The sequence below is a fragment of the Strigops habroptila genome, chromosome 2 (assembly GCF_004027225.2).
Source record: "Strigops habroptila isolate Jane chromosome 2, bStrHab1.2.pri, whole genome shotgun sequence".
In the NCBI taxonomy this organism is placed as follows: Eukaryota; Metazoa; Chordata; class Aves; order Psittaciformes; family Psittacidae; genus Strigops; species Strigops habroptila.
The window spans coordinates 4929414-4953688 of NC_044278.2; the positions used below are offsets into that span (position 1 = coordinate 4929414).

Here is a 24275-nt window from a genome sequence, read left to right on the forward strand (position 1 = left end):
AACTCCTATTTCACCTGAGAGATTAAATCTAACTCATGGGGAAAGGAAAGTGCTGGCAATTCATAAATCCATGCATTTACAGAGAAGCAATCCAAAATGCTGACCTATACATTTTTTGTCAATAAAATAGCTTGTAAAATCTGAAGAATTATATCAAAAAGCACATGAACTCTTTGCTCTTGTTTCTAACAGGACAGTATTCTTGCATTACTTCAGAAGGAATCAGTGGCATGGCCCTATATAATCAACAGACTGTTTTCTTGTATTTTCTGTGTTTACTCTTTGAGCACTTTCATATTTACATACTGTTGGTGGAAATTAACACACTGTGAAATATAACAAACAGTCACAATGGAAGAGAAAAGGAAGAAAACCCAACCAACCAACCAAAACCCAAAACAAAATCAAAAAGACATGCAAAGATCAAGAAATCTAGGTCACAACTCTTCCTGTTCTTTGTAAAGGAAAATACAGAGAAGCAGCATGGAATATAACAAACACAACCAACTGCTGCAAATGCCTCCAGGACTAGACAAATTAAAGTAAAATTTTGAGTGCTTTCACTAAAGCACAACTCTTCCTCAAAGGACAGACTGCCTCAAAACATTTTTCTATTATTTAGGCTGAACCACCCAACAGGAAGCATCTCAGACTAAGAAATGAAGAGAGATTGGGAGATTTTGTGTAATCGCCAAATGCTAATTTAGTGCATAGAAGGAGGGCAGCAAGGACACCAAAATAAATTCAGATTTATCACTGTTGCAGTCTGTAAAGATGAGAAAAACAGTCCAAAAGCTGGAGATGAAGAGCATTTGCATGCATGAGATGTGCTCGCGAAAAGATGTGCCTAATTCAATTAGTGAACAGATAAGAAACAAGCAAAATATTTGCATGTTAATGCAAGGCATATGGACAGCAAAATGCAGGAACTGTAGACAAGCGCCTTCTGTTACAGGGTGAGGAGAAGTAAAATGGAATAGCAACCGTGGTTAGAACACCACAAGAGCATGCATTTTTCATGAAGGATAAAGTAAAGGTGAAGTTACCAGGTCCTAATAGCTACTGCATGAAAAAAAAGAGAAGGCAGGAAAGATTTTTGTACAGGCCAAATTCATTTTGAAGAAGCTGGTAGATGGGATTTTCTTGGGAATTATTCTAGTTCCTTCGATCTAGATTTGGTTGTGTAGTAGACAGACCCTTTTGACAATGCTAAAGAAACCCATCTGACTACAAACTGTGCTGCAATGAGATACAAACTTCTGCAATGAGATGCTGCAATGAGAAACCACATGGTGCTAAGTGTCCAAACCTCTTAGCAACAGGATGCTCAGGAGACCCCTAAAACCAATACTGGTGTTGAGTAGGATGTTCCTAAAGCAAGGCTTTTTAGTGCCAGTTTCACTCTGTAGATACTGTATCCAACACAAAAACAAAGAAGCACTAATCTAGCCAGAAATTACCATCTCTCATGATGTGATATATAATGTTTCATAATTATTTTAATGAAGGCTGATGATAATTCAACAGACTTTGAGAAATGGGAACAAGGATATTCCCAGTACCCTCAGCAGCGCTAAACACTCTGCCAGTAGCAAATCTAAGGAAATCATTTTTATTAGAAGGAAATATAAAAGACTTTGGCATTCTAGCTTGGAACTACCCAGAGGACTTGCCACTAGCTTTTGCTCCTGACCTCTTTTCTGTCCCAACCATGAGGAAAGCGTCTTAAAGATATTCTAAGCAGGAGAAACCCTATGTCAAGATCACGACAGGTTTCTGTATCACCTATGAGGAAGGCAGACACAAAAGCTAGCTGAAGCAGCTGGTTTGCCCCCCTTATATATAGTGTTACTCAATACTATATTATGTTTTGTCCTTTCACAACTTTGTTCCATAAATGCAAAAACCTACGTTAAATGAATATACCCTTTTACCCACAATCTTGCATTCTGATATGCTAAGTAAATGGTCTGACAAACAAGAAATTAATCTCTCCTGGTCACTGAAGCACTGGAACAGATGTTGAGCTCCCCATGACACCACACCAAGTTATTGACAGGATAACAAGCTGTGCCTCTAAAGGAGCAGCAAGTCTGGTTTGAGTGATACTGCACATATTCACAGAAGAAGAATCATTCCCTGGCTGTCACGGGTCACTGTGAAAATTCTGCAACAAGGAGAATGACTGTACCCAAAGAATTCCCAAGGGAAATCTTTATAACATAAAATAAAGCTATGAATGCCTTTAAATAGAAAGAGACATATATAAACATTTTAAAGGCCATCACAGATGCAGTGATGAACTAGAGAGTGTGACAACAAGCATACCGGTAACAAATTATGGAATAGGATTTATGATGTATGTAGCATGTTGGAAGACTATGGAAAATACACATAATGCACTTGTGGAATTATATGCAAGAAAGGTGTAAACCCAGGAAACGTCCGATAAAGTCCTTGAAAGATACATAGCTTGGCCAAATGCAACACTGCTGGATACATAGCATGAGAATGACTATATGTAATTAGTATACAGACAAAGTAACAAGCCAACTACAAAGTGAATGAAAAATGGCCAGCAGAAAATTACTACAATAAGAAAGATGCAAAAAGCCACCTGTCGTGATTATTATATATGAAGTATAGCTGTAATTTAGATTAGGCATTTTGTATTTTTTGAATCCCACTGCTTGCTGTTTTATCACCACTAAACAGCATTGCACTTGCTAAATATCAGTTGTCTTGACTAAAAAGCTCTAGCTAATAAATCCACCATCAAGTCATCCTGGAAATGGCCAGCAAGAGGTGAAAAAAGGATCAGAAACTCTGGCATAGTCAACTGAGACCAGCAAATTAATACGAAATTAACAAACATAGATCAGTCAAGTCTAATCTGATTGCTGGCAGACAACATAAATTCAGCAGCTTAATCTTTACTTACATGTGTTAGAATGAGATCCCACAAACACAGCATGTAAATTAGACAGACACCAGCACAGAAACATGAACTTGCTTATAGTAGATGGTGTCAGGCTGGAGCTGAAAGGAAGAGGAGACTTGAGGGAAGTCTTTAATGTTCGAGCTTTTTTCAAGGATGCCACTCTTTCTTTTTTATATTAAAAAAGAATTTTACCAACAGACAGCATGAGCAAGCTAATGACAAAATCTTTAAAGGTATCATTCATACAGAAGAGGACTAATACATTTCACAGAAAGTGCTGGACAAGCTTTAGGACTGCAGTAACAGAAATGAGAAAAAAACCCCCAACCTTGCACTTAGGGATTAATAACCAAAACTTCAGCTTTAGACTAGAATCTCATCAGCTGAGAACAACTGAGCAGGAAGACACATTTTCTAATTTATCACTGGATGACTCTGAAAAAATGGTATGAAGCAACTTCAAAGAAAGCAGTCATAAAACAAGCCAGTCTTGAAGCATTTTTGGTAGATGTAGAAGGCTTGATAGAAAAGATGGGTGAACCCCAGCTAAAACACTGCAGACCATTCTGCTCACTTCTTTCAAGAGCAGCCAGTTCACACCGTGACATGCTGGAAAACTATAATGTAGCCCAGGCCATTCTGGAAAGAGAAGAGACTTAAGAATATCTGATTGTCTACCAAAACAAAGACTGAGAGAAGCCATGATAAGTATCTGTGCATTACTCCTGGAGATAAAAAATTAGAGGAAGAAGATGATCAGCTTACAATTAAAGATAATCTTCACGTGAGAAAAAGTTATATGCATAAGCTGTGTACATATGTGCACAGGATATGCGCATTATGCTTGTAGGAATTAGAAGAGTTTAGAGAGACAATTGCAAGCAAAGTGTCCACAGTTTCCCTAACTGGAAAACTAGCTGAGGAGGAAAACAAACCAAACAAAAGGAACCCAACCAATCAACCAACCAACCAAACTCCCCCCAAAAACTGAACAATCAAAACTCCCAGCTTTTCAGAATAATGCATATATAAAGGAGGTAATATGTGATGCCTATAAAGAGAGACAGGACTTGACCATCAAGAATATCTCCTAGAGCTGTCCATGTTTCTGAATACCATGCACAATTTGCTTTTAATAAGCAGCCAAAGGGCTAGAATACTTTCTGTACCTCAAAAAGTCAATCAAATTTGTGTCCTTTGAAAAACATGCAATACTCTTCGGGTAAGACTTACAAGTTTACTGCCAAATCTCGGATATGACATCTTATTTTAAAGAATTGTCATGGGAAATAATGCTTTGCTCTTACCAGAAACACTGAAGAAAGATCTATTTTTAGAAATGTAAAGTTATTAAAATAGTTGTCACTAACCTACACAAATGACTGAATATATTTTGAAAGATATTTAGATCAAATCAAGATGGTAGCTGAATACAGGAGAAGAAATAATAGACCATGGAACTGCCTCCTGTGTTATTGGGACATAGCAAAAGGTTGGGGGGGTGGGGAGCAGGACCAGAAAAACATGTTATATTGGTTGGCAGGCAAGGTAGATACAACTGTACAACACGTTACCTTGCAAACACTGAGATCAGCAGGGGCGGAAGCTGTCTGAAAGTAAATGAAAGGAAAATGTTGGCAGAGCAAATTTTGAATGTGTTTCCCTGATGCTGGAACTTGTTTCCTAGCTGGTGTCCCAGAAACCAGAAATCTGTAACCTCTCAACAGTGCTACAAGGCCCACTTTTTCTCCTGAGCTTCCAGAGAGAGAAAAAGCCAAAGATCAGAGGAATTTTATTATGTCTGCTCTGGAGAAGCATTTATTTCACTAGTTTGCCTCCTGGGGAATATTTATTGTTGGAGTGGGATGGGCAGTCCATTACAATAATCATTACAAAAATTAAGTTCTGTAAGAGAAACCCAACCATGCGAGGAAAGCCTATTCATCCTATTCATTTCGGTACATAACATTATCTGAGAAGAATGTTGAATTATTAACTCATTAGTTTTATACACTTGTAAATTCCTAACTGTAAATGGAGATCAATGCAGGGATTGATATTTTCCCCTTCATTTCAGAGCAGCTACTTGGGAATTACTAGCTGACACACTTTACATTTCCAGAAATCAGTGACAAACAAATACACTAAGTACTGTTCTGCAAAACAAATGAAAATAAATACTTCTGAAGGAAACCAAGAAAAGAAACAAAGGGATTGCAGACAACAGACATCTTGAATCTACTAAGTATGGCATGAAAAGCAAAAATTTCTCCCTTAAGAAACTCATGTACAATTGTTTCCAGACCCAACTACAATAAATTCTTCTAAGTGTTTCCTCTAATGTACCACATGCAACATTTATACAGGAGTAACAATAAGTATTAAAAAAAAAAATAAATAAATAAAAAAAAAAAAAATCACATGAATACAAAAGCCACCCCTCACAAACGAAAAAGGGTTGCAGTGATCTCAGCAACAACTAACAAATGAAAAGCAAGCCTGTGGGAGACTAGTTGGATGTATTGTATTGTGCACAGGTACTGACACAAATCAGGAGCCTCTGGTCTTACCTTTGCTTATACAATCTAATCCAGCACAGTTAGGAAAGCTAGAATTTGGCAAACTGAGGTGACTTCTAATAGCAGCTGTAAGAGACATGGAGACCTGCAAAGCCTTGGTAGAACTGCTACTGCTGGCTGCTGCAAAAACCCACTGCATTTGTGGCCATCATGCATGATTCCTTTCCATTGCCCTCTTTCTAGTGTTTCCCTCCCTTCCGACAGCTTAATTTTATTTTGGACTCACTCCTTAATTCTCTTGCTCATTTCCCTTTGAAGGATTTTTGTCAGGTTACAGCATTTTAAAGATTTTTATCATATTTTATAAACCACATTAAAATGTAGACAGTTGCTAGGTTGGAATATGGCTTTTAGTTTGTTAATAGCTCTTCAGGGAGGCCATAAATGGAATGCTGATATACAACAAATGAAAGATTCAACATTTACAGTGTTTTTTCTTTATTATTAAATCTTTTATCAGTTTCAGAGATACTGTCATTATAAATGTTCACCATGAAAAAAAAAATCATTAATTATCATTACAGTATTTAGAATCTGGATCTGATTTCATAGAATCAGGCCTCTAAAAAGGAAATCCTAAAACCTCCTCTTTCCTGGGGTACTGCTACTGACATACTTTCGGCTACAACAGTTTGTGAAGAACAGGAACACGCTTGTTCATCTGTTTAGTTTTCCAAGTGCCAGCAAGAGTTTCCAAAACACAAGTTACATAGGTTCTTACTGAAATTTTCCTACTGAAATTACTTGCAATAGGTCAAAGAGCGTTCTGGTTCTTTCACTTGAGATGAGAGGCTGCATAAAGACAACATGATGTTGCTAGCTAGTTTTTGTAAGGTATGAAATTCACTTTATCAGCTTAGTGGAAAAGGAGTTGTGTGTTCTGCAATCAGGTGAGTAGTGAGTGATGTTAATCCAGAATCAACAACCTAAGGCTTATGGCAAGTGAACACTGCGTATTTCCCTCCTTCATCTCTAATGATCCACCAGATCTTGTGGCCGATAGATCTACATGAATAATCCCATGATTGTTTCTAATCAGACCAGATTTTTAAGCTAATAGTGTATGAACAGCACAGGAACAAAAATCCCTACTTAATACTCTGCTCAAGTATTTCCCACTACCTTTCTCTCATATGCAGTCCATAATTTAATTAAAATGTGAGAAAGACCTTGAAGTTATTAGCCCTTGAAAGAATCCCAGAGTAATGCAGAGAATAATCCTTACTTACAATGTGCTTTTAGAGATCCTCCATAGAACAGTGGTGGCACGCACAGAAGTCTTCACTTCCTTTCTTCTGTTCCTATGCCTGAACCAAGAAACCAAGCTAGTACTAATATAAAGCACCAAACATTAGCAGTGATAGTGAATCCTCAGCCATTTAAACACCATGTGTTGCACTGACCACTGCCACTAAAATAAAACAAATTCTCTGAAGATCTGATCTCACGCAGAGATTTAAGAAGCAGATCTTGAGAACTGAGCTAATGTGGAAAATCGACGCAAGTCCTACGTTTTTTAAGAGAGTATCTGGAGAAAAAAGAAATCTTTTCTTTTATTTAAAAGCACTCTCTCCACTTCGTTTGGTTAAAAAAGCATACTGGAACAAAGCCAAGCCTGAAAGAAAAGCCTATGCTTTAAAAATCATCTATTAACTATAAACAGAGAAGTAAAAATCAGTGATCATGGGTTTGCTGTAGCCTGTACACCAACTGGATCTTTTCTTCAGGTTTTAGATATTATTATCAAACTCCTTTTCTCTATCAGACATTTTGCCTCAATAGAAGTTGAGGAATGTAGATATTTGGGACAAAGAGAAGTTGTCAACCTGCTTCAAAGCAGCAGCTCCATTCAACTGACAGATAATAGGAAATCATGCCCAGCAATTCTACAGCACTTATAAAATACAGTGAACACATCTTGGGTACTCACTATATCCTTTTGATTGTGCCTAAATTAAAAGTCCAGACTCTCAAGCTAAGTGTTCTGTCTGTCTGGAATCTGATAACTGACTTCATTGGGCCAGCACACAGCACTGTGTCTGTAACCTGTGTGTTCACAATACTCTCATGTCCCAAATGCAACACACTGCCTATGAAAATTCTTTGCAAACAGCCATAAGGGCTCAATGCTCAATACTATGACCAGATTTACAACAGTACATCCATTCAGATAGCTAATAAAACAACTAAATTTCCAGCAGAATTCTATTCAAGTATGGCAAGCTATCCTAATATGTTGCTTTTTACAGTCTGGTCTCAAATACTTAACAACCAAACGAGAGCAGACAAATTGAAAAAAAGCAATCAGAATTCATATTAACCACTGTGGAGGGAAGACTCGCCTATCTGAAAGTTGGGGAATAAGAACTGATAAAATGCTTTAGTTGATGATAACCAGGTCTACCTCAAAAGGGAACATCCTCCCCAGAGTCCGTCTCCCATGACTCTATTGCACTGCACAAGAATGAAAACAAACATTACCTTACTCCATCCCAGACCCTTCTACACTGGTTGTTAAACTATTTAGTCAATAAATGACTGACATGTTGGCTCAGCGTAGATGTCTCAAATGAAAAGGGCACATCAACAGCAATAGCCTGCCCCTACCTATCTCTTTCCAGTGAGGCTTTGTACTTTTCTTTGCTATTTCTATGCTGCTAGAGCTGCTTTATTCTGTGGTGACCTGCAATTTTAATGAGCATGTTACATTACTAAAACTATTAATGGCTGCTTTGTGTACATCTATTCTGGAAAACATACCAAGATAAAACACACTAAAAACAGTAAAGAGGACATACAGGCTTGTATAACTTGTGTTTCCTACGCTGCTAACTAGTCCCTCAATCTGTGAAAGGAAAAGCTGATTCGTGTTTTTGCAGTCTCCTTAATATGTCGCAGAACTTCAGACCTCGAATGGCAGAAGGATTCTGAATGGAACTACAGCAGTGAGCATTTGGTCTTTGTAAAACAACATCATGTGGAAATCTTAGTTGTCTCAATAATGGAAAGAGCTTATGGATGTTACAGGGCCAAGCATTTCCAAAATGTAATTGCAAAAGGTAAAGAGCAGTCAGCAACTTGTAACAGCTATCACCGTCATTATGATTCCCACTTTCTCCCTCCAAAGATCCTCTAGAGTTTGTAAAGGGGGGAAAAAAAGCAACAACTTCTAATGGCACTATCTATTATACTGAAGTAGATGCATATGATTTTTTAAGAGTCTAATGCAATTGCAATGTGTTATGTTATCTGATAGAAAATTGAACCTGTGAAATAGCTCATTATCTTAAGCCAATGTGAAATCTTGCATTTAGGAGGATTTTTTTTTTTTAAAAACAAACAATAACACCACCACCACCACCCAATACACACACACAAGAAAAAAAAAAAAAAGGCAGCAAAAACCAAAAAAAAAAAAACCCAACACCCCATAAAAAACCAAACCAACCAACCAAAACCCCAAACACCACATTTTTATATTTGGAGGCCAACCGTTAACTTGAAAATTCCATATTCTTTTCACCAAAATAGAGCAAGAACTGGAGAAACACAGTAACAATTGCCTACCTATCTAAATTTCTCAAATACCTACCCCTGTATATGTGTTGACAGCAAAAGCGTGCAAGAAGGAGCAATATGTTTCATGTATGCCTTCATGGTCCTTTTACACTGTCAATATAGTAATTTTCAGAGGTTTTTTTTTTTTTCTTTTCTGTGCACTGTCCTCACAAAAAGCATCACATTTTGTTCTTCATCACCACTTTCCTTCCTATCATGACCACTGAATATGAGAAAACTCTGGCCTTAAGTGACATAAGAAATCACAGAGGAAAATCATGGCAGACCTAAGAATGAAATCCAGACCTTTCAAACTCAGAGGCTGAACCATTGGACATGATTTAATCAGCAGAGAAAAGCACTGGACCTCAGAGGTTATGAACTACAGGAGAGGGAATACAAAAGAGACAGTAAAGGAATGCTTATTAAGGCTTCATTAGCTTTTCTGTTCCTCCCCGATCCCCAACCCCAAAGTACAATTATTTATAAACACCAAAAGTTTTTTTATTACCATAAGGTGACATTTGAAAATTCTACCTTTAGAAGGTGAAACTATATCAAGAGAAGATTTTACAAAGAAGAGCTCTTTCACTTCAATAGCACTAGAATATCTGAAAAATTTCAATCAGGCTATGCTACTACAACAGCCTTGGCAAGTTTTTTGTAATGACCTTGTATTAAAGGTGGAATATGACAGGTTTTTCATTTCTACATGTCTCAATGGTGAAAGCTTGTAACCATAAATAAATGCTCTTTCAAACTCTTGTGAGTTATGGAGTTTCCCTAGGCTCTATATTGGATTCACACTTTCAACATCTATACACTTCCACTAGTTTATATTTTTTGCCATAATGTTGCAGTGTGTCATTTTTATGCAGATGATACCCTGAGTTATCTATCCCTCAATAAAGAAACTCTGCGACAGCAGAGCTAATGCCTGACTGATGTTAATAGGTGAACAGCTCAGAACTTTGTGAAGATAATGCAAATAAGACAAATAGCAGCATTTGGGTCTCCTTCATGTACATTTATTTCATCCTGTTCCTAACACAGACAGCTGCTGTGTTACTTGTGTGATTTCAGGATAAAATCATAGGATGGTTTGAGTTGGAAGGGACCTTAAAGCTCCTCCAGTTCCAACCCCCTGCCATAAGCAGGGACACCTTCCGGTTGCTCAAAGCCCCGTTCAACCTGGCCTTGAACACTGCCAGGGATGGGGCAGCCACAGCTTCTCTGGGCACCCTGTGCCAGTGTCTCACCACCCCCGTAGCAAAGAATTTCTTCCTGTCTTGATCTAAATCTCCCCTCTTTCATCTTAAAGCCATTCGCCCTTGTCCTGACTCTGCCTGCCCTTGTAGAAAGTCCCTCTCCAGATTTAAGCCCCCCTTTATGTACTGGAAGACTGTTACAAGGTCTCCTCTGAGCCTTCTCTTCTCCAGGCTGAACAACCCCTACTCTCTCAGCCTGTCTCCATAGGAGAGGTGCTCCAGCCCTCTGATCATCTTCACGGCCCTGTTCTGGACTCGCTCGAGCAGGTCCATGTCTCTCTTGTGTTGGAGACCCCAGAGCTGAATGCAGTACTGCAGGTGGGGTCTCATGAGCAGAGTAGAGGGGGAGAATCACTTCCCTCAACCTGCTGGTCGCGCTTCTCTTGATGCAGCGCAGCTTATGGGTTTCTGGGCTGCAAGTGCATACTGCTGGCTCATGTTGAGCTTTTCATCAACCAACAATCCCCAAGTCTTTCTCCTCAGGGCTGCTCTCAATCCAGTCCTCACCTAGCCTGTATTTGTGCTTGGGATTGCCCCAACCCAGATGCAGCACCCTGTACTTTGAAGTCTTGAATTTTACCTTGAATGAGAAATATACTTGGCTAATTACACATACTGAAGAAAGGATCTCAACTGTACGTCTTCCATACAGGGAATTCTGGTCAACACAATTTATCCTGGTTTGTCTGGCTTTCCATCAAAACAATGGGATGAATTAAACCTATTCTTTACCAACATAACAAATACTTATATAGAGCAATGCAATAACCTTTACCATACGCTGCAAGAAAAATCAAAGAGATGATTGGGTAGAACGTGACCAGTGATGAAGATCTCTAGAAACAAATCGATTCCTAACTAGAGGACAACATGAGCCGTTGCACAACTATCCAGGCAATAACAGAGTATACTTGTACAACATTCTTCACATGATCTCTCATGACTTGAACTTCAAATAAGCTGATACCAATTTCATTGACATAATGAGAACAAACAAAATAAATCAAGTGAATAAAGTCCAGAGTGATCTTTGCCTCTTGGATAAGATGCATTTAGACAGTGTATCAACTGCTATGATGATTTATATTAGGGACTGAGATGTATGCTTTAAGTACTGTTGTTAAAGTTAAATTTAATCTTATGTTTCTGAAGGAATATCGGTCTCCTCTTTTAAAAGCAAAGCAGAAACAAAATACCTCTGCATTTGTAGAAGAGATGACTGAAAGAAAAAAAGCACTTTTCCACGGAACTCAAAAATAAGGATAAAATTTCTTTGGGACACAGATGTAATACAAGTCAAGAAAAAGATGCACCTCAAAAATCTCCTAGATAGATTATGGGCTACAGATAGCCAATGGGCTACAGAAAATAGTCCTGTTAATATCAAACTTGTGAGGCAAGTTAAACAGAATTAAAGGCATTTACAGTACTTAAAGTGTAGTGTTAATTCAGAAAAAAGTTTGAAGGTATCCCCCATCAATAGGAAATCCCCTGAAGCCCATGGAAGTACAGCTTTTATAACAGTTTTGGAGACAGAATATAGGTTTTTTATATATAGATTGAGTGGGTACAGTAGTATTTCGTTATGAGAAGCAGTGGGACTATGATAGGAATGTTATTTCTCCTTGAGAAAATTAGAAAAAAGAACTTCACACATAGCTAAAATGGGGGAAAGGAACCTGGCAGAAATAGCTACCAATCCACCACACTTTTATATAGACTGGATAGTATGAATCCTGCAATGTTAAGGCAGTTACAACTTCCCCTCTGCAAAAAGTCTCTCCTCGGGACTTGCGACTCTTCTCGGTAATTTCATGATTTGTGATCTGTGGGCCTCAGCAGTCTTAGGAACAGAAAGGGATGTTGCACTTCTCAACAGGCAGACAACAAGAGATCTTTCTGGAGGACTTGCTTTCTCCTCCTGCAACAGCAGCTGGCATTTACAATCTTTTTTTTTTTTTTAATTGGAAGTTGCCATATTCATCCACACCATTCCCAATAGCAGAAAAACTATCAGAAATTCCAATTTAAATTTTGGTGGGTTAGAAAGCCAAGTGTCTAACTGCATGAGGTTAGTGGGGCAGCTCTGGAAATAACTTTTTAATAGCAGCTGGCACAGAGCATAGCAGAGAAGTGAAAATGTAGAGCACAGAACTCCAGCCCTCAATTAATCACATCTGAATGAAGACACTTGGCCTCTCTCTTTCACCTGCTGACTGCAAATTGACACATCATTAGCAGCTCTGGTAAGAGCATTGAGCCTGGAAACCACTGCTAACTGCTGCCAGAAGATATCTGCAACAATATTGTCACCAAAATGTCAGAACAGCCCTTCTTAAGGGATCAAGAGGTCTTCAAACTAGTGCTTTGATTGAGGACATGCTTATTTACAGAGCTCAAGTCGAACAAATCTCATCTGGTACATTAAGGAACAGTTCTTCAAATATTCTTTTACTGAAAAAACTCTAGTCAGATTTTTAGGTGGCAATCTCTGGTTTCTGCTTCATCAAATTCAGTGCTACGAATAACTACTTTCATGTTTAGTAGTACCCCTTACTCTTTTAAATCTTCTGAACTAAACTTCTTGGAAATGTCACAAGTATTCTGTCCAGAACGAGCGCCCCGTGGCACCATCTGCCTTTCTTCTATGCAGAATGAAAGTATTTACCTTTTCTGAAGGCCACCAAAATTTTTGATGCAGTTTCTTCTAGGTAATTGAAAGTATAGAAAAGAAATAAACCCATGGTAAAATAAAGCAATGATAGCACAAATCTAACCTGGAGTTGTGGAATCTCTGACCCTTGAGGTAATTCAATTTGACTGGAAGGCTCTGAGCAACCAGATTTAAGTGGGCCTTGCACAGTGGCTAGGTCTTGCTGACCTGCAGACAAGATGACCTTGCAACCTAAACTGATACTAAGTGCCACAAATTTGAGGTAACAAGAGTCCAACAGTTGTTTTGCACCACTTAACAGAAACAGCCTTCAGCAAAGTCTGAGAAAATACTTAAGGAAAGAGCACTGAATGCAATGTTTGAGAACACGGGCTCTAACGTTCTGCTTACAGACAATTCCACAAGGAAGGAGAGGGAAGTTGGAGACCAGCAGGAGTTTTCTCATGCTAACAAAGAACAAATAAAACTTCAAGACAGGTGATCCCATAGAATGCCACCTCGTGATGTGCTCTGGAACCCCCAGAACTCAGGGCAGGCATGGGCATCAACTTCACTTTGCTGAAAATGCAAGCACAAATTCGCAACTTTCTGAAAGGAGAGATGATAAATAGGAGCACAGACATAAGAGTTCTGGATTTCAGGGAGATAATTGCCAAAAGAGAAACTCCTCGTGCAACAAAGCATTCCCTCAGTTAGCTGCTGTTTCCAATGACATATTAAACAACTGCTTGCCAGCTAAGTGTTATCCTTCAAAAGCAGGAACAGATCCTTCTTTGCTGCTTAGACAGAGCAATGTGAAAAGCAGTAAGACATCAGCTTCTTTATGTCTTCCACCACAGGAGATAATGAAATGGGCCCTATGCTTTTGGCAAAAGACAGAACTATTGCAGGACTGAATTCATTGTGTATTTTGGGTACCTTTGTCACAAGGCTGTTCGGCACCAAAAGAAAAGCTGATCGATTCTTGAAGGCACTGTGCAACTCACTGAGCAAGAGAATTCCAAACATAGATACAGATATGAGATTCCACAGCCACAGATTATGAGATTTTCTCTTATCACAGTGTCAAACCCAGTTTACTGTATATAGTTTCATCTGTTTATTCAATATGCATGTGCACTTCTGAATTAAGGGTGTGCTAATGTTCACAGATGAGTGGGGCCCATGAGTAATTCTGACTCATTCTATAATTGCTGTGCCTCCAGGGCAGTTTCTGTTTGAATGGCAATATATGGGTACATGAAGTAATCACTGTATACTGATGAAATTGTGCTTATTTGTGCTGAAAGTTTGCTTCTGTGGATGTGTTGGTTTTGTTTGGGTTTTTTGTTGATTATGAAGGTCCTAACCTCTTGTCCACTGTTACACAGCATCACAGCTGAATACATGACAGTACAGAAAAGAGTAAAACAAACTTCATAGCATGCATAGACAAATACATGAATTCGACTTTATCCACTTCCCTTGTTCATCCAATGCATGCAAAGTTTCTGAGAAAAAGATCTTACAAAAAGCCATGCAAGGGCTAAAAAAAACCCTGAGCTGTATTTTAATTATTATTCTTACACATAAACACCATCATCTGGCTGTGTTTTCTTTGATGATTAGTATTATTGTTCTACATCTTCAAGCTAGGCAACGTATGTAGTTGAGCTCCACATAATGAGTTCTTAACTTCCGAATTACATGTAAACAATCATAAATGTGCCTTGAAATCTGATGTTTAATTATCAAACAACTCAACTTTTTCTACCAGAAATCTTAGATAAATTTTACTAAAATTTATCTTTTCAGGATTTTCTTGAAAATATATATTCATATATATGCACACACATACATATGCATATATATATATATGCAAGTAAAAATACACCCTTCAGGTTACATTTGCTACATCACTGCTTTGTTGAAATTCAGGAAATGGTTTAAGGCACAACTGACCTTACATGATTAGTTCTGAAAGGTTTACTTTTTTGTCACACTGATTTGTGACAATCGCCTTGCTGCTCTGAAGTCGTAAATCTCTGCAGAGATTATAGCATGCCTTTATATATACATTGGTATGCTATCAGAAACAGTGATGATTATTTTTGCACTAGTCTGAAAAGATGGTAAATAGGAGACACTTATGTTCATTGTTCTCTGTTCAGATATTTATTACTATGTCTGGAGATAAAAAATACAAATTACATTTACATATTTATGAGCATTTTAATGTAATATCTTCATTTCGATTAAAATGCCATCAATATCCCTACATTAATATAATGCATCTCAGAAATCTAACTACAATGCACTTGGTTTTATCTTTTTCCTAAAACCTTCCTGAATTAAAACAATGAACAAAATACAGTATGAGTAGTGATGATTGATAAACAACGAAAATAGTCTGCACTTCGGGGCAATTACAAAAACCTCATCTATTATACCATAAGATCTAAAAATATCTTTCTCAGTTTAGAGAGGCAGAAAAAAAGCTTGTGAAGAAATATGTGGGCTGCAGAACCATGCAATGCAAATTGAAGAGTGCAGGCAGAAACTCACCTCTAGCTTTGTTCTTTGTAGCAGCCACTGGAAGCAAGGAAAAGATTGCACAAGAAGAAGAGAACAAAGATAGATTAGACAGAAGTTTGAGCAAGTAAGAATACAGAGACACTTTATCACTATCGATTCAAAGCTAAGACACACCGTTTCTAGGATTATTCGGCCTATTTATTTGAAACACTGCAGTACTATGAGATAGTTCAGATCCATGATTCTGTCAGATGACCTGTGTTGAGAAGTTAGAAAAATATATCACAAAACTCACTCCAAAAGCATGGGAAGGAGTACAGAAAAATCATGAACCATTAATCACAAGTAGGGGAGAACACATTTGTGAATCCCAAAGCTTACAGCACAATTTGCCAAAAGTACATTCTGAAGTTCCTGAATCCTATGTCATTCCCCTGCTCCTATTTCTTGAAACATCATTCGCCTGTGAAGCTGATGTAAACAAACATTGGTTAAACTGCAGGTACTCCAATTATTTATTATCTATGTTATACGATCATTGTTTTTCTTCATTGAAACCTCTATCTTCAGATTGTTCTTGCACCATGCAAGCAAAAGGAGCAGACAACATTTTAACAAACAGTGATCAGTGTTCAAACTCAGAGAAAAAGGGGCAGACACTACAGCCTTCCTTCAGTCTCCTGATGCAACACAGTTTCATACTGTTAGTTCTAAAGGCACAATGGAGTCACAAAAATGACAGCAGGAGCTCAAACTTCTCTGCTGACAACTGCCTTACTGCCAAAATCAACAGAAACATTATTTTCTGTTTTCTGAGGCTCATAGATAATGTTGCTGATATACAAGAATAATCAGAAACCAAAATGAAAATGGAATCACTGTTAACTGTAAATTACACAAAAGATACTATCCACAACTCTTTAAACTCTCAAACGCATCCTGAAAAGGCATTCATTCAAGAGCATGTTCATGAAAAAAAAAGTACCTCAGAAAAACAGAATTTCTCTTCTGCTGGCCCTTGTAAGCAAAACTACATTAACAATTCAAAGGCAGCTACACCTGTGACCAAAAGACAGATAAAAACAAAAAGGAGAAAGACCAAATCCCCTTTCTACTCCCTTTGCTTCTTTTGTTCACATATAAAAGTCCTAAGTTGGCTTTTTTCCTTCTCTCTTTCTCTGCCTCTTCCTCTCTCCACCCTACCTCCCAGTGTCTGATCCGGTATCTCACCAGTCTTTACTGAGACAAGTAAGGAAATCATGGCAGTGAAAGCCTAGTTGCCATATACAAAGAAAGTGTTGGGGGGAAAAAAAAAAAAAAAAAAAAAAATCAACTTTTAACTTGATGAGCACATTTTAAAATGTCCCTTCTCAAGGTTCTGTCCTTTTTATTTTTTTTTTCTCTCAGAAATTCATTTCTTCAATGCACCATTCTGCATTGCCACCATTCTCCTGGCAGTGAAAATAAAACAAAGCAAATCAGTCCCATGACGTCTGAAATCAGCATTTCAACGAAACAGCTCTGCTTTGGGGAGGCACAACGAATGCAGATGCTTCAGTAGAGCTCCTTCCATAAGGCCATTTAACAAGACATATTCACCCACAAAATAGCCAGTAAATCTTATATGCACTAAGAATTACTCTCGTAGTAAACAAAATTAATGGTGCCATTCTAATTTTATAATAAGTGAACAGTTTCCTCTTCATGCAAATATAAGCTGATAATGAACGCATTGAGTTCATCAACCTGTTCATTTTCTTTTGCTTTCCCTTCTTTTTCAGTTCTGAGAATTACATCTACATGAAGACATTATCACTCCAAGCCAGAATAATCACTTAACAGAGGTCTGGAGGACCTGACACACACACACACACACACATTAATTTAAAAGCAACAGGAAACTTTATACTCACATTAATAATTCAGAACAAAAACATAGTGATATATATGAAATATGTATATGAAAAATTATATATGTACTTTAATTGTTCAGAATAAATATATATACATGCATACGTAATCTATGTGTCTGGTTACACATATACATACATATTAATCTATGTGCATGGTTACATATATACACGTATATTAAAAGAATCAAACCATTCTATGATTAGACAGCTGTATCTTGAAGCATGAGATAGAGAATTATTACCTATCGTGTATCAGTAAATAAGAGATATAAATGAGGTTGCACATTATAATTGAAAGTAGGACAGGTTACTAAACTTGTTATACCAATTATACCTCTCTGCAAATCCACTAATAGAGGACTAGATGACAGCAACCTTCTTAAAAATGTCATGTTTGATACTTGTAAGTTCTTCCATTGGCAGCATGGTCCAATTACAAGTCAATTTGTAAAGTTCAAACTGCACAACAGTCAAATTAGCTGAAAATGGTCTTTCAAAACGTAATTCTGCCTACTGAAGGGAACTGTTTCCATCAACAACTCGTTCTTCTGATTGAGGGAAAATTCCCTTTTATTACCATCAAGTTCTTTTTCCAAAGGTGAAAGAATTTTTCTCTCTTCCCTCTTACTCTCCTTGTCACTCTGTGCAAAGAGAAGACATTTTTCAACCTATATCCAATCCGTTTGAAAATTTGTATCCACCTCCTCTTATTAGTACATGAAAAGTCATAGCAGGAGACAAAGACAGATAAATGTTTCCAATGAGAATCATCAAGACTGAAATTCAGCAGAGGGAGGCTGATCTCTTGGTTAGAGCACCAGATATGGGATGATAGCTCATCTTTTTATGCCACCAACTCAGCGACAAAAGACCTGTGGGTTTCAACAAGCAACATTACTGTCAAAGGATCTACATTTGCTTTACATCTTCAGCAAGTCAGTTGAATGCTCTGCATTTCACCTAACATACTCACTTTTTCCCCATTAGACTTCATTGCTTGCTGAGTAAAGACTACCTCTTCAAGGCAGCGAATCTCCCACTTACAGAAGTAGTATATCAGCAGGACACTATTTTGAAACTTCTGTAGTATAACTAAAATAGATTAGGATTGGCTAATAATAATTTATGGGTACAATGTAACCTAAAACCACGAATTTACTGTATTTGGCTGGCATTTACTTTATTTGGCTAAATTAATAAGCCAATCAGGAAATGGATAAAAAGGAAAGGCAGTAACATGTGGTATATCCCCATGTTCAGGCATTTCTTTAAAAACCAGAACACATTTTCTGTGGTGTATTTCTTTAGGTACTCTGCTTTGTCTTTTTTAGGAAACTGATTTTGGGTAGCGAAGTATGCTACAGAAAAGTGCGAACGGTGACCTTTTCTGGAATTTAAGGAAGATTTTAAAGACCAGCAAAGACAGACAACGAGGGAAGAAAGACCATATCCTCAGAAGTCAGGCTTAAAAGCATGATAAAGCTACTAGATTTCTAGGTAAGACCAAGGGTAAAAAAACCAAACTCTTCTATCAATTGTTAGTTCTATCAAGATTAAACAATATTTTATTTTCTGAAGGCTCTTCTAGTCACAGCATATGCAAAACAAAAGGGTTGGCTCCTAGGGAAAGGTCCAAGAGTGAGGAGATCACAGGGCAGCAAGATGTCAAGGTCAGAGATCTCAAGGAGTCCACTCTGAGGGACCAGGAAAGGAGAGGAAAATGGTGCCAAGTCCTGAATCATGGCAGTTAATTTTCACAGAACAAAGTTTTTTAGGGCATTTTTAAATTAGAAAGGCATTTCTGCTATAGCTGTGCTGCTGAAACAATGTTTTTAAAAATCATTGCCTGAATGTAAAAAGCTGGATTAAAATTTTAAACCCCCTAATATACCCTTCCTCTCAAGTATCAATAATGTATTGTGCTTTATTTTTCTGTGATATATCTTTCTGACTTCTTGCTTTTTGTATGCCAACAACTGTTAAATCACATTCTTTGATAAATGGTGGCTACAAGTTGTTCAATATTTTCTCCACACTCAGCTGTCTCTATGCTGTTCAATTTTGGGGACATTTTTAGACAGATTTGATATAGCATTTATTTTATTTTTCTCTTATATGTGATTTATTATTCGACTTGGGGTTTTTTTTGGAAAAAAACACATCCTTCCTATTACTTCAATAGCTTGATAAAAATAAAAAAGGGAGAAAGTATTTCCCTCAGATGTTCAGATTACCTAACCTTTTATTTCAGCAAATGAGAAGAAAGAAAAAAGAAAAACTGAAAGGTTTGAGGTCAGAGTCTTGTTTTCATTTTATCTATTACACATACTAACAACGCAGGTAGAGGAAAAACCAGTACAATATCTAACTGTTATAACGACTAAATAGCTCTTTTTAAGAAAAGAAAAGAAACAAGATGAAAGGCACACTCATAAAGTACACAGAATTGATTTTCTCCTGAATACAGTAACCTCCAGTTCTGGCAAATATGGAGGTCCTCTCATATTCAATAAAAAATATAAGGTATCAACAGTCTATAGGATGGATATACTTATTCGTCTGTAGTTTTACTCCAATCTTAAAATCTTTTGCGATCATGGAGCACTAAAAATTATCAGAGAATCGGCATACATCAAAAACCACAAAACTAAACAACAAACTGACTGCCCCTTCCCAAGACCCCAACAAAAAAGGGCAGGTTTCAAATTTTCAAAAGAACAGGATTTATTTTCACACTATCTAAATTTAGAATTTTCTCCTTAGGTTGATGATAATAACTGCATTTTATTTTTTTCTTCATTCGGATAAACAGATGGATTATCACTAGTCATTTAGGTCACCTAAATACCAGCTCTGATTCTCTGACTGGAAAAGCTCCTCTGTGTGACAGAAGGTTTAGCAGGATCATTTTCTCCAGAGAATAATGCAAATTATTAAACTCTCACAGACTAAGAGACCCATTCACCAGTGTGTGCTGTAATGCAGCATGCTTCACTGCCTCCTTTTCAACAACAGCATTTCCAAAGGCCGCTGAAGGAGAGAGAAACCACCATCACCTGAAATTCTTGGTGGGATTTTGACTTTGCTGCATTCAGGAAGACAAGGGTGCCTAGTCCTGAAGAGTAGCCAAGAAATGACAGAGAAACATGGGACCTTAGGGGTTCTTGTAGATCAGGATACAGTTTAAACTATAAATAACAACACCTCATGGCTAAATTTGTTTACTTCTGATTTTGTCCTCCAATTTGATTGCCTTTATTGATATGCCTTTGCATTTTATAGTTAATATTCTTCCTTATACAAAAGTTCTGCACACTTTCACGCAGATTTCTAAAATATCAGTGACATCTGCAGATATAATCAGAACACATACATTCCTAGATAAGTCTTCCTCTCTTTATTTCTATAACCATTAAAGATCTGTGCACTCATGCCTTTGTAATTATACGGAATTCAAACATGTAACCTTCTATTATTTATTCTATCTTTGCATCATTCTATCCACAACACAAGTTCCTAAGACGACATCAGGTAATTTCCCTCAGAAAGAGATATATTTTGCTTACTAAACTCATTGATCAATCTTTGAAAAAACAAGAACCTTTTTGGTTCTGAGAATTTAATAAGTTTTTTCCCCTGAAGGTTTAAGAGAAAAAACTACAAGTGAACTGGTACGCAAAAGTATATGATTTTGCAATGCCAAAAGAAAAATCAAAACATTTTATTGCAACTATACCATTAAATGTGTATAAAATACAATACTTATTGGATATATGCTATATATTAGGGAGTATGGATGTATATAGTGTTTTATAATAATTTTTCCTCTTAGAACATCAAATACATTCTTGAAGATGCAATTGAAAAGGGGACAAAAATACAAAATTGGAAGGGTTATGAAGTGGTCAACTAATTTATCCCCTGGGTTTGATGCAGCAGGAATTATGTTTGGACCTTTCACAACAGACTGCCTAACATATTTTTAAAACCTTGGGTGACAGGGACTCCAAAAGCTCTCTCTTTACTCTAAAAGGTAATCTGTTTTAGCGCACACCTGTCTTCTAAATGGCAAATTGTTTTCCTAACATATAACCTATGTAGGAGACTACTCCAATTACTTAACCCTTCTTATACCTTCCATGAGTATAAACAACAACAGAATACATGTGCCTTCAATTAACCTTTTGCAGTTTTGAAGACTTACTACTTCTCTTTGCCTAAACAATCACATTCTTTTGCTTTCTTAATGTATGTTTTCCAACTTGCTCTTTAATGTCCTTCCTTTCCCCCCTACCCCCCAGATTTTCAACAATTTATCTACAATCAGGCAAGATATCCAGCTGAAGTGGCACTAGTGCAAAGTGGAATAATTATTACTGAAGCCTTTCACCTAGCTCTTTGTCTTTGCACTCCAAAATAGCACTTGGCCCTAACAGAACAGCATCACGTTGTGTTCAAGCCCACAATGATCCCTTTGTCCTCCTCTCCATATTGTAGTACACTTACCTATTGGCCATTTTACTTTCACTTATTTATTTTATCCTTTCTCAATATAGGACTTCCCCCTTCTCTTTAGAAGACTCTCGCTTTAAAGTTACTTCCCCCATTTATTGAGGTCATCTTGAATAACACACCCCTCCAAATCCATGAATAAATACTACTTTGACTCTTAATCCATAAAGTACAAACCTCTCTCGAAGCTACATACTATACTGTATTATTTCTTTATATCTGCTGTTCTTCTGAAGAATATAATAATTCTTGACAGCAGTAGCAGACATTCAAATCCAAGGCTAACAAGGTCATAAAGGACTTGAGTTTCTATATTCAGCCCATAATTACCACAAAAATCCATAAATAAGCAACCTGTTGTTAAGCAATATCAAACCTAATCCATATACCTGATGTCCTCCCTACATACATACACACTATAAAATCTGTAGGCAAGCCAGATATAAACTACATAAGCTAATGTGCAGACCCAAATCACAAAACACTACTATATACTACTGCATCTAAGAAACCTACGAACTGTTCATACATCCTGGGCAGTAATAGTCAACTGTTCTGTTACTAAATGACAAACAAATTCAAACCAGCAGCTGCTGTATGTTTACTGTGCTCTGTGAGAAAAAGCAATGCTTAGAGAAGCTGCCTTTAAAGGAGACTTTCCTGTATAGGATGCATCAACTATTTTAATAGAAACCCTATTAAATTACATTTTACCTGGTGAAACTTTGAAAGGCAATGAGATGAAGTAGCACAGGTTACAACATTTGTACACTACCACCCCCCGCCCTTGCGCTAGAATTCAATGTCAGGTAATGACAGAATATTTTATGGTGTTCAGAATCTTTTCTTTCCAACCCAATGGAATATAGATTTGTAAAATAGTAATTACTGAACCTAGATAATGAGAAGCAATTCATATACCGGAATGGAAAAGCTAAAATGACTGTAAGCATCTTTCAAACTTCCTAATATGCTGCTAAACACATTAAATATTTTAAAACTGCGACTAGATTATCACATGCAATGACTTTATTATGAGATACTAATCACAAAATATTGAAGAACATGCAACTCCATATTCTTTCTGAAAATTAGACTATAAATATAGTAATTTTGTTCTCGATACTCATTATAACTGGCATGACGGAGATCAGCAGAAGCCTATGATAATCTAAACATCACTAGAGTTCAGGATTCCAGCTGTAGCTGATTCCATTAGCAGCTGGAAATGCATAACAGTATATTATTGTACAGTGAAACTAGAAGATGAGTACAATCACACCTTAAAGGCTCTTCTTAAAGGCATCCAGATAACACGATTTGCCTGTCCTAAAGTACCAACTTCATGCATGTTATAATGCAGTTGGACATGTAACTTCTACAAGCAATGCAAGTTGCAGGTAAGGAATTTCATCATAAGCTGGGTTTCCATAAAACATCACATAAATTCCACTTGCAAATAAATAATACAGTTTGTGAACAAGAGTAAATACAATTTTTATATTACATTTTATCAAGGTAACAGAATGTTTTAAAATGTATAAGAACAACTCCAAAGTAGTAGAATGAACAACTCCACAAAGCTGTAAGCGTGGTGATGTCAGGCAGAGATACAAATACTCAGTTCACTCTCAGATCTTTTACAGTTATTTCAAAACTTAAACCTAATATTTGAAAAGCTTTGATATTCATTCAGCATCTCAGACAAACTTTCAGAATTGCTCATCATGCAAAACGTGTACACACATACTCACCCAGCTTCTGTGTTTTATGTCAGGTCTCCAGAAAGAATAGAAAGGAAAAGATTCTACCTGCATACACCTAGCAAACTCCTTAGGCACAAACTGGCTGTCATCATGTAACTTGGGCACAAGCAGCTGCAAGCAGTGAGCTTCTGTTTCTTCTCATGTCTACAGATCAATGCATACAGAACACCTGAAACCTTGCCTTGCTCATTTTTCTCAACCCCAGAACCACCTGTGACACACATCTGGTGTCAGCTGTTTGGGTTTGGTTTTGTTTTAAATGTATATGCTATTCTACATGATTACAAATAGACATTTTCTGAGTCTACTATGCTTATAGACATTATTTTCCACTCACAGTCCACAGCTCTGATAACCCACAAAGCTTTAAGAGTTCTTGTATTTGAAAATAAGCCCTTACACAAACAGCATGAAATCAGAAACATTGTAATCAAGAACAAGGAGCTAGGTAGGCAGACAAACAGCTACAGTTCTCCTTCTGCTACCTCTACATACAACTCATTCATCTACTATAAACCCTAAGTTTTTGAGGAGGCAACTGACTTTTATC

General features: G+C 37.2%; 1 protein-coding gene across 6 annotated transcripts in view; it reads right to left on the reverse strand.

Moving 5' to 3' along the window:
- CADM2 (cell adhesion molecule 2) overlaps positions 1–24275 on the reverse strand; it is a 637102-nt gene that overhangs the window by 207959 nt on the left and 404868 nt on the right. For 5 of the 6 annotated variants that reach the window (XM_030471720.2, XM_030471715.2, XM_030471714.2 and 2 more), the window contains exon 2: positions 15565–15591. The exons of the other annotated variant lie outside the window; for it this stretch is intronic. In XM_030471720.2, coding sequence (XP_030327580.1) covers positions 15565–15591 — 27 coding nt within the window. The remainder of the gene's footprint in view (positions 1–15564; positions 15592–24275) is intronic. 6 annotated transcript variants of the gene reach the window in all.